The sequence below is a fragment of the Hordeum vulgare genome, chromosome 1H (assembly GCF_904849725.1).
Source record: "Hordeum vulgare subsp. vulgare chromosome 1H, MorexV3_pseudomolecules_assembly, whole genome shotgun sequence".
NCBI classification, from domain to species: domain Eukaryota; kingdom Viridiplantae; phylum Streptophyta; class Magnoliopsida; order Poales; family Poaceae; genus Hordeum; species Hordeum vulgare.
The window spans coordinates 12,174,958-12,187,105 of NC_058518.1; the positions used below are offsets into that span (position 1 = coordinate 12,174,958).

The 12,148-nt window shown below is 42.7% G+C and overlaps 1 protein-coding gene across 1 annotated transcript; it reads right to left on the bottom strand.

Annotated features, from left to right (window-relative positions):
* Positions 1-477: 477 nt before the first annotated feature.
* On the bottom strand, positions 478-924 carry LOC123404615. The gene has a single exon (XM_045098558.1). The coding sequence runs from the start codon at positions 909-911 to the stop codon at positions 606-608; it is 306 nt and encodes a 101-aa protein (XP_044954493.1). The 5' UTR covers positions 912-924; the 3' UTR covers positions 478-605.
* Positions 925-12,148: the final 11,224 nt, after the last annotated feature.

The following is a 12,148-nucleotide window of genomic DNA, read 5'->3' on the forward strand; positions in this document are numbered from 1 at the left end:
GCTATGAAATCGGATGCATGAAATGTTGCTCACCGGAGACGAAACAGGGGTGCTGCCGGAGTTAGAGAAGAAACGCATCGAATCAAGGACTACAGATCTGGTGGATGATTTCTGATTCAAATACTCTCAGCAGCAGCATCGGGAGGCCGCAGGATCGGGAGGCCACCACACAGCTTCCATAGCAGCACCACATAGCAGTCTCCCATGGCAGCATGGGTCCATCATTGCAACCTCGCCGGAGCTTCCGACGACCGCCGCGGCGCTCCACTGCAACCTCGCCGGAGCTTCAGCTACCGACCCGGCGCTTCACTGCAACCTCGTCGGAGCTTCATTCCAACCTTGTCGGAGCTCGAACGACCGTTGGCGGTTCACTGCAGCTCCGGCGGCCCTTCAACGCAACTCTGCGCCGCGAGCTCCATGGCAACACCTCGACGTGCGCCACCAGTGAAGCTGTGCCATGCCAACACAGCGAGCTCCATGGCAACACCTCGACGTGTGCCACCGACGGAGCTTCACTGCGCCACGCCGGCGTGGCGGGCTTCATGGCAGCATCTCGATGTGCGCCACCGGTGGAGCTTCACTGCGCCACGCCGGTGCCACGAGCTTCATGGCAGCACCACGATGGCGTCCGACGAAGCGTCAATGCAGTGCTGCCACCGCGCACGGCGGTGCTCCAACGCAGTGAGACGCCGATGGGGTTGCTGTGGTGAAGCACATGGCAGGGACGGGCGGATGAACATGCGACGGCGATGCGCGTGCTTCGTCGTTTGCAGCACCGGCGGACACCATTGCATCCCCCGGTGAAGCCGCAACACCAGCGCGGCGGAGCTCCACTGCAGCCGCGGCAGCGATGCGCGGTGCTCCAATGTAGCGTCGGCAGCCCGTCGACGCGGAGGTGGCGGCGTTGCCATGGGACTCCTCTCTCGGGAGTGACGAACAGGGGTGGAGGAGGGGAAAAATGTGTGGAACAAGACGTTCGGGAATAGATAAGGTCATGGAGGGGAAGCGGTGGATGGTCGCAGAGGCACGTGTCAAACGCAGAGGGTGGTTTACATGTGGTGATAATCAACCAGTTTATTTTGATGCTTTTTCTTGAATCAATCGATTCTGGATCGGCTCCGGTGTCCCAGATGAACACGCTGCAAGGTAGAGGATGACAGGGTGGGACCCATAGTCAGTGGCGGAGAGCTGAGAAAGAAAAACAGAAAAAAAGGAAGTGGAGGGGTGGGTGCTCGCTGGGCTAAATGGGCCGGTCTGCTATTTCAATAATTCGCGTGTGCGAGGTATAGAAATGGGCTTCGTCTGCTGTGCTTCTATAGCCCAAGGTGAAGAGTAAACACTACGAAAACTAAATCGTGCATAGGAAAGTCTCTTGGCTAAAATAAAATATCAGTTAAATTCCTAAAATACTATAAACACACAGGAAAACACTATAGCTACATAAAAATAATGAACAATTTTTAGAGACCAAAACTAAATAAAATACACACAAAACTTCTGTAAATTATATTTTGGGGCTTTGTAAATGTTCCACAAAACATGTTAAAACTTCAGAGATAAAACCAAATAACAGTTAAAGAATCTGCAAACAAAATATATTGAAGGAGTCATATTTCCTTCTCTCATAATATTTTATTTTTTGAATGAGAATTGTTGTCAATATTCAAAATCGAAATGAGAGAATACTCAATTACTCCACCAATATTATTATTTGATGAAGTCATATCATCCTCTCTCATTTTTGAATTGGAAATTCCTGAACATTATAGGAGCTTCTCATCCGATTTTTGGCAACTTCCGGGATGTTCTTCCCCTGATTAATTTTTCTGTTTTTTCTTGTCTTATGATTTTTTTCTTATATTTCGAAAATTACTTGATTTCGTCAACATTTTCAATTTTTTTGAAAATTTATGAAAACACAAAAATTACATGAATTCATGATTTTTTTTACAAATTTAAAAAAATATTTGTTAACACTATTTAATTTATGAATCTTTTAATTTAATGAACTGTATTCAAATTTATAAATATATTTTCAAATTTTTAAACAGTTTTACTAATTTGGAAAACTGTATAAATGTTTAAACATTTTTTAAATACATGAACTATTTGGAATTGTGGTAGTTTTTTGAATGCTTGAAAAATTTAAAATTTATGAACTTAATGTGAATTCCTGAACATTTTATTAATTCTTCCATATTTATCAAATTCATGTACATTTTATAAATTATGGAGAAAAATAGAATCCTCTAATATTTTATGAATCTGAAAACAGGTTTCAAATATTATAAAGAAATCTTGAGTCTGTTAACAAGTTTTTAGACTTATGAAGAAACAAGTTTTTGGGTTTAAAACTCAAGTTGTTGAGTATGAAAAAGTTACAAAAAAGCTAACATTGGAGAAGTGCTGGCAAAACGAAAAATTTCGATGAGCTCGGTTTATAATTTGCTAGTTAAAACGAAAATCCGGGAAGAAAACTAGTTAGAGAACATAGAAGTTCCTTCATATTCAAGCGCAGAGGAAAGGAACATGTTCTTGATGCATGAATCACTTGCTGAGGATGAATTCACAAGGACCTTAGGCCTAGTACTTTTCGCTCGATTCTGGTGATTCTAGGTTTGGAAAATCAAAAGCTTAAAAGAACTCGATTTGATTGTCTAAAATCATCACACAATCGCTAGAATCGGTAGTGCAATCGAAAATCGCGTGCAAACCTTGATTCTGGCGATTCTAGGCACTTCCATAAAATAAAACGATCCAGTTTGAGACAATACACCTATTTCAAACGCAAATTACAAGGGAAATGCCACTAGAGGCTAGCCGCACGAACGAAAACGAGTCGTGCGACTCCTTCCTCTTGCCCTGCATCCCCCACTCCCCGCTCATCCTCGTGGTGGGGTTCCAGGGGCGCCGCCACCCGAGTGCCCGCCCTAGCAGCTCCTCCGCCAGCCCAACGCCGACCCTCCGCCCCACTCCTCCGCTCCGCACGCTCGCCTCCAGGCCGGGAGCCGCTGCTCCGCCCCGTTTGGTGTTCTCAAGATGAAATGACTAATTCTCGGAGGCATACCACGGTACAAACCAGATGCCCAAAAGATGATTGTCACTTCATACATGTGTCTCGACAACTTCATTCATGATAGCTAGCTGCATGATGAGCATTTTGATAACTTTGATAATGATGCGTATGTGCAACCCCATTGCCATTTACAGGCACCAACGCTCTACCACCCGAAGATGATGGTACCATGGCCGCAACACGTGAGGCTATTGCTACCAGTCTTGTACCAGGAGATTAGTCAATCTATTTGTACTGGAACTTCTTTTGTAGCAAAGAAAACGCGAAAACCTTCGTTACTGTAATATTTATCTATCTAAGATATTCATAAATCGTATTCATGCTCATATTTTATGATAAATTGTTTGAAACATCTAAGTGTTAGCAATCCAGCATCCAATTTTTGTTCAGAGGCGTTAATGATATTTCAACATACAACTTGCCCATAATATCAGACCACAATCTCCGACAAGAACTCGATGGCTGATTCAGGCTGATTTTGAAGGAAGATGATTGTGGTAAAGTTTCCCAAAAGCTGATCCTGGAGAATCAAAAGTTGAAAAGAACTCTGCCTTAGTGTCGTTGTGGGCTATTTGAAAGGTCATACATAAGGATATATACCAGTCGCCTCTTTTGATTTTCTTCATTTCTATCTCAATTTAATGTGTTTCCTTTAAATTTCTATGTTCCTTTGTTTTTATTATTGTTTTTATTTTTCTTCAATTTTCTTTCGTTTATTTTGCTTCTTTCTCTTTTTTTTGTATACATTGGCAAAAAATTATATGTTTAACCATTTTCAATACATGATTTATGTTTAAAAAATGCATGTTTAATGACTTTTTTTATACACATTGTATATTTTCTGTATATGTTAGGAACATTATTTTTACAGCTTGAACATTTCTTAAGTGTATGATTAAGATCGTTTGTTACGCGATCATCATTTTTTTTATGTTTTGATGTTCCATTTTTCAATCCATGTTCTACATTATTTATATACACCAGAATATTTTTTACATGTGTATCATTATTTAAATAGATGATTAATTTTTTCTCAAATAGTTTGTCTTTGATGACTACTTTTTCCGTACACATTATACATTTTCGTATGTGTCTCGAACAGTTCCAATTTTTTTGAAATACACGATTAATTTTTTTTGATATATGTTAAATAATTTGTTTAAAACTAGCAAAATAATCAAAGATTTACTTTTTTTGTGAGAATCAAAGATTTACTTACAAAAATACTCCCTCTGTAAACTAATATAAGAGCGTTTAGATTACTATAGGGGTTCCATGCCACCGACAAATGAGAGGAGCTTAGGCGATAAAATTTAGAGGTGTGGCTGGCCCAATATTATGGCAGGCCTTGGCTTGTCAAGAAGCGCTCTCACTTTCCCTTGACTTATCACTTGCAGCTATACATATTGCTTGAGACTGTCAAGGTGTGATCAAAGATATCCATGAAAATACCGGTGGGCTACACTCTAGCATTATCAAGGAGATTCATCTTACATCTTAGCAGTTCTCTCGCTATTCCATCATCTTCAAAGGAGGAGAAACTAACGTTGAGTCACATAGCCTCGCTAGACATAATCTATGCCTTTTTTTAGATGCCATGTGTGGCTCCTTAATCCTCCAGATCTGCGTTGTATCCCTATAAACTTTTTTAATCAATAAAGTGAAGTGTGTTTAGACTAAAAATAGCTAGAGGAGCTTAGGTGTTTTTTAGAAAAGGAGGATGAGCCCCGACTTGTGCATCTGGAAGATGCATGCAGTTATTTTATTAACTATTCATAAAGACCTTACAAAACAATACATCAATATATCTGAAGCCGTCATCTTGGCAACATCTATCGCTACTCCTATCCAATGATGAAGGGGTGCCGAATGTCCGAACTGAATACTAAATAGACATCACACCAAAGTCTCACATCTAAAGCTGGATGCCCCGATCAAGCCACATACCGGGTCTAGGGCACAAATCGGTTTGATGCACTCTCATAGGTCGTGGTCGTCGTCTTTCATCATCCATCTTCAGAGCACGTACTGACACATTGACCTTGCCAAGCCTGCCATCGATGCCCTCGCGGCGCTAGACAATGCCTCCACCGTACGCGCATTCATCATCATCCATCCGTCATTGAGACTTTGATGCGCCTCGCCGCCGAGACTCTACGACGTTGATGTGTCACAGGGAACATCGCTGCATCGTAGATGCCGTCCACTGGTCCCTCGAGCCTATGTACACCTCCAAGAATGACACCCTTAAGAGGGGTACGACACATGAGTAGCGAATAGAGGGTCTAAAGCTTGTCTCCAATGATGCCTTCAAGAAGGGGATGACGTAGAAAGACGCCGCCATCGCCGACCTTGGCAACGTCCCAAGAGTAGGGTTTTCACCCGGATCCTCTTGAGGACCCTCCATCCAACATCGTGTGCATGGAACCGCTACCAATCATCGTCGCCACGCATGAAGGTCGTACCAGTCGGATCGGATCTGACAGGAGACCAGGCCCACCACACCCCCGCCACCGGGATCAGATTTGATCTAACCCACCGCCGCTGCGGGTACGCAACCAATGTACAACGGGCCGACTCCACCGCATAGTCCCGATGAGGCCGCCGCCACCGTGATCTGCCACCGCTGAGCTGTCGATCCCCGCGCCCGCTTGACTCCGCCTCCTGTCGAGACCGCCCCGCACCAGCCCTTCAAGGCGGAAAGAACGGGATCCTGCCTCCGACTACCGTAAGGGGCTTGCATCGGCCGCCCCGACCGACGACGAGGTTGGCGGAATGTGGTGAGGAGGCTAGGGGAAGGAGATCCCCGCCGCCGCCCGAGTTGCCCGTGGGAGGGGGGCGCGGGGCTGGGAGTTGTGAGATTAGTCCTCTCACGCTTGAGTGCCTAACAAAAATGATACATAAGTACTGGAGAGGAGTGATTCACAGGAAACGACGAACTCACTTGGTGTCATGGGACATCATGCTTAGGCCCAAATCATATGGAAAATTGGACTCCAAGATATGAAACCGTTTACTTTGTGGGCAAGCCCGGCCTGGCCCGGAAATTTCGGACTGAGTTTGGGTTGGTATGGCCGGGCCAGGTTTCTCATGGCCAAGTCTACCCTTAATAGATTCTTGATAGATGTTGGCAATGCGTCCTCGACATGGCAAACTATTGTATATGGGCTTGAGCTGCTAAAGTAAGATCATTTGAAGGATCGGAAACGGTTCCCAAGTTCGAATATGGCATGATCCTTGGATCCTTCGTGACCACTCATGACGCCGATAACTGCAAAGCGACGGTGCCAACAAGTGGGTCGCTGATGTTCTCAACCCCCGATGGCACGCCCTACTCCAGCTGCACTTTTATCAGCCAGACATCGAGAGTATTCTACAGATTAAGACGTCCAACAAACTTGAAGCGGACTTCCTTGCATGGCATCCCAAGTTCCCGCTAAACGAGTGTGCTTCTCCAACATGGATTTTGTTTACGGGGTGTTTCGTTTCAAGGGACTAGACTTTTTTTTTAGTCCCAGGGACTAAAGAAAAAAGTTCCTTCAGTAAAGTCTTTTTTTAGTTCCTTAAATAAAAGTCCCTCCTGTTTGATTACATAGGAACTAAAAGAATTTTTTTTATTCTAGTCTCTGTAAACAAACAAGGCCTTAACTGTATCCATGCACAATTCAAATCATGGCCTCCCATCACGCCTGGTTTCAAATTGAGTAGGCCCACCTAGCCATCCAATGTATCCCACAGTCACATGATATTCTCTCGCCCGTATATGAAATCATATTTCAACAGCTGTGGGATCGGGTCTTATAGATTCTTCTTTTACTAGGCCATGTAGTACCATGTGCTTTAGATTCTTGTCACCCGCACTGCAACCCACCATTTGTAAGGTGGCATGAGAAACCGCTATTTTTATGCTATGTTTAACCATGGTGTGGCTGACCCAATATTATCGGAGGCTTTGGCTTGTCAAGAAGCGCTCTCACTTGTCCTTAACTTATCACTTGCAGATATACAGATAGCTTCAGACTGTCAAGGTGTGACCAAAGATATCCATGAAAATACAGGTGGGCTACACTCTAGCATTATTAAGGAGATTAATCTTACGTCTTAGCAGTTCTCTCGCTGTTCCATCATCTTTGAAAGAGGAGAAACTAATCTGGAGTCACATAGCCTTGCTACGCATAGTCTATGCCTTTTTTCAGGACGCCATGTGTGGCTCCTTAATCCTTCAGATCTACATTGTATCCCTATGAACTTTTTTAATCAATAAAATGGAGTGTGTTTAGAATACAAATAAAGTTCTACCTAAAAGGGAGTTAAAATGAGGCACCCTGTATCAGAAACTACCATCTCTAAATTACATAACTAGGTACTTTTTCCTCTCCGCCTCTTGAACTTTCCCGTAGGCAAGTACGAGCTTGTAGTGTGGGCGTGGGCAGGTCGCGAGATACCGATTTGATTATATTCATTCCATATAGCGTTGTGATAACTGAGAACTCCTTATTTTGGTGGGCCATGTGAGTGTCTACACAATGCTTATTTGTATACATATTATTGCACATACAAACTTGTTATAACAATGTTGTATAATGCATGTGTAGGATGGTTTTGGACTGAGGAAGCAATTTTTGGTGCATATTTTAAAGTATGAAGAGAATGAAGCTAAAAACAATATCCCATCCATTGAACGAAGCATCATAGATCGCATCTATAGATGGACCTTCATTGCTTCAAAAGATGGACCTTCAAGACATGCTTATTTCTGATTTTTAAAATATACTTTTGTGACCATTATAATACAATTTGTGTGTGAACATGAATTTTATGCGGAGACATGTTTATGGACCGCGTGTTACACACGTTCTCATTTAGTTGGGAATCACACACGTTTAAATGGCTCGGTGAAAAAACTCATTAAATAAAAATCAGATTCAAAATAGATGTTTTTACTATAGATTATGATACGTGTGTTGGATCCCAAATATGTCACACTTTTAAAAAATATTTTGTAGCCATCTGAATTTTTTGATAAAAATATTTTACTATGATGCCATGCGAACTCATTTTATTTAAGACGTGCGTTGCACGTGCATGATTACTAGTCCTATTAAATGATGAAATATTCTCCATGGTTACGGTGCAATCATAAGCAAGGGACATCCGCTAAGAAACAACCTTATACCCTAAGATCCTACTCTAGGATGTGACCGACTCCACCGTCATAACGTTATAGCTGGAAAGTCTCGTTTCGGACAAATCGGAGGAAATATTTTTAAGAATTAGGGTATACATGTGTTTTGGGTGTTCCTAGGGGTTACCTTCACACAATCAAGCAAAAAGTTTCACTTTGCTGCCCCTTTCTGACGCCAGAATCTTTGTAAGAGCTAGGGCATTTTGTCTTTTGAAACAATTAATTAAAAAGTGCAAAATTAATTATGCAACTTCCTATCAAAATTATACTATATTGTTATGCATTTCGTTTATTTTCCAATTGGTTATTCATTTTACAATGGAGTAATGGCCACTGAGGAGTGGGACAAAGCTGTTCTTGGTTTCAAGGGATGGTAAGGGTGGGGCTTCACCCAGCAATAATTGATCTATGGCCAAGCCAAGTTTACTAGAGATGCAAGGTAACTAGTATGAGCTCTAGTAAAATTTTGATATCAAGGGGAATTGTAAAAGGCATTAAAAGAGGGTTTTTACCAAATCACGAGAAGGTGTTTGATGCTGTTTTGGGAAAGTAAAAGGGTTCTTCTTGTCTTGAGATTTAACAGGATCAAAGGGTAGATGGAAATGAGGTTGATCGCCCATTTTGGGATTATATGATGAAAGTTGCCAATGTAAACTTTCTAAACCCTAGAAATGGGCAGGAATAGATTTTCCTAGATCTGGTTATGCAAATCTATTCCCCTAATGCACCATTTGGTGTGGTGGCATTACTTCAGGAATAGAGTGTGTCCAAAATGTTTGCAACCAATTGAGGAAACTTGACAATGCAAAATTTCTTAATTCTAGCTAGAAATCAACATAAATGGGTTTGGGGGGATTTGGACAAGTGGATCCATTCTCCATGATGCACCACTTGGTGTGGACACATTATTAGGTGATTAGAACATGTCCACAATGTTTGAGAATAATTGGAGAAACTTGGCAATGTAAACTTGTCCAAGTTTCGACCTGGACACAGATGGTTTTGGAGTATGTTTGTGAATCATATTAATTTGGATTGAGACGAAACTTGGCAAGGTCATCATATATATCATGTGTGACTTACTAGAATTTTCTTGGAATTATTTAAGAATATTTCTTATAGAAATATTTTAAATACTTCAAATGAACAGAAATGGTTTTGGAGGGATTTGTACAATATTTTGTAACATACTGATAAAGAACTATTTAAAATATCCTAGAAATTCTCAAATTGAACAAACTAATAGAACACACTAGTATTAAACAATAAGAAAAATAATCATTCAAAAATCTATTTTCAAACTAAAGTTATTCACAAACGAGTGATTCACACAAATTTCAAACAATTCAAATTTAAACTATTCAAATTTGAAAACCAATGGCACTAACAGAAAGTTTATAATTTTTATGACCTAAGGCAAAAAGATTCACTCAAAAACACTAAACATTCTAAATGTTATTCAAAATCTAAAAACAAAAATTGTTATGTTTAAAAAAAGAAGAAAACAAATAAAGAAAGAAATAAAACCAAAGGTCCACCTCCCCACACGGAATTTGGATCGTCGATAAGGAGGACCTTTAGTCCCGAGTGGTGATACCAGCAGGGACTAAAGAGTATTTAGTCCCGGTTGGTATCACCAACTGGGACTAAAGGTCTCCCCCTATATAAGCGCGTGTTCTTGCGGTGCCCGTTACCACCCGGGAGAACATGGCACTTCAACGCCACCAGGCTGCTGAAATCCTCTCCGACGCCGTCGCCGATCCACTCGTAGCCATCGGTGATTGCCGTCTCTCAGCTCCCTGCTTGTTGCTGCACTGTCGCCGCGCCTGCACCACCTCGCCCGCGTCTACCCCCACGCCGCCTCCAGACCCTCCGCTGCCCGATCACCTCCGTCGACCGAGCCTCTTCATCGGTCGCCTCGCCTCCGCCACCCGAGCCTCTTCATCGGCCGCCTCGCCTCCGCCACCCGAGCCCATCCGTCGGCTGCCTCGCCCCACCGCCCAGACTACGCTCCGCCCAGGCCCTGCCGGTGAGAACCCACTGGCCAGCCCCTTCGAGCATTTTTTCTTTTTTCTCGCAATATATGATGATTCAATTTGCAATATGTTTATATGTATGATGAATATATGATGATATGCATGTTCTATGATGTTGTTAAAAGTTGTATGATAATATGTTGTTTATACTAATAATTAATTAATTTGCAATATGTTGTTTATATGTATGATGATAAATTAATTAGCAATATGCATGACCATAAATTAATTTGCAATATGTATGATAAGCATATGTATGATGATAAATAAATTTGCAATATGGTGTCCCCGACGATCGCCGGTGAGGAGTACCCGACGATCGCTGGTGATGAGTCCCCGACGATCGCCGATGAGGATCGAATCCCCGACAATCACCGGTGAGGATCGAGTCTCCGACGATCGTCAGAGGAGTCTCCGACGATCGTCAGAGGAGTCTCCGACGATCGCCGGTGAGGAGTCCCCGATGATCGCTGGGGAGGAGTCCCCGACAATCGTCGGCAAGGAGTCCCCGATGATCACCGGTGAGGATTCCCCGACAATCGCCGACAAGGAGTCCCGGATGATCACCGGTGAGGACTCCCCGACGATCGCTAGTGAGGAGTCCCAGACAACCACCGCAAAGCGCCATGTCCGGGATGATGCCTGACCTAGGAATTTGTTTTCATAGGAATTTGTTCTCGCATGGGTTATTAAATATGAGTAGCATAATAAAATGAAAATTATCGCATATGAATTTGTTTTCATAGGAATTTGTTCTCGACGACGATGGCCAGCCCGCATCCTCGTCGTGGACTCGGGGTCGTCGACCCGTTTGAGAGGCGCCATGTCCATGACTGGGCTCCGTCGGGCTGGCATTGGGAGGTGCTACCTTTCGGGGCATGCAACTTGGTGAGGAACCGGGGTCTCATCGTTGACCCAGAGCTTCTATGATGGCGGTCGAGTGGGCCACTATCGGTGCAGAGGGAGCCGGTCCCCCGAGGAGCTGGTACGTCGCCGTGTCAGGGAGGAGGACGAGCAGGTCCGTTGCTACATGGTTTTGTTGGACGTCACGTTCTCAAATACCCCGCAGTTTCTTCAGGAATCTCACTCGAGCTATGATCCTGTGATGGTACCTTCTCTTTAGGTGTTCACTGCCGCATAGTACTACAACAACTCTTTGTTTGGTGATCAGTTTGATTGGGCGATATGTACTAGTGATATTATGTGATATTATTGTTGCATTAACTGGATTATTCGAGATATATTAGTGATACTGTATATTGTTGCATTAAATGAATTATTCGAGATGCATAAGTAAATTTTAATCCTCCGCACCATCGTCCCTAGCCTCTCAGAGTGAACCTCGCCTGCGGCAAACTATACTATGATTCAGTTTTTGATTATTTAGTGCATTGTAATTTAAAATGCTAAATCGTTCTATCTTTCTTTTGGATTAGTTAAGCCATGGACGATAGCGGTATATACCATGGAGATGACTTGTTCGACATCATACGCTCCTCCCTATACCAAGAGAATGACGACATGACATCTCAGAACTTCTAAACGAATCCGTTGATGGACTTGAGCAAGAACCAATAGACGTATAAAATGATGGCGAAGAAAATGTTAGATAATTAACAATGTGTGGCAAGGTATATATATATTAAGCCTGGTGATCATTAGTTGTATTAATTGATTTGTGCATATATATCGACAAATCTTTCTTCTTTTAGCCCTCCGAATCGAGCCAATCTTCTAGAAGGATACGAGGCCGGGCCAGAAAGTTGGGCGATGACATAAAGTTAAACATCAATGAAGTCGCCGAAGATGGCGAGCCGATTGATCCTTATGAGAATGCCCGTAAATTTATAA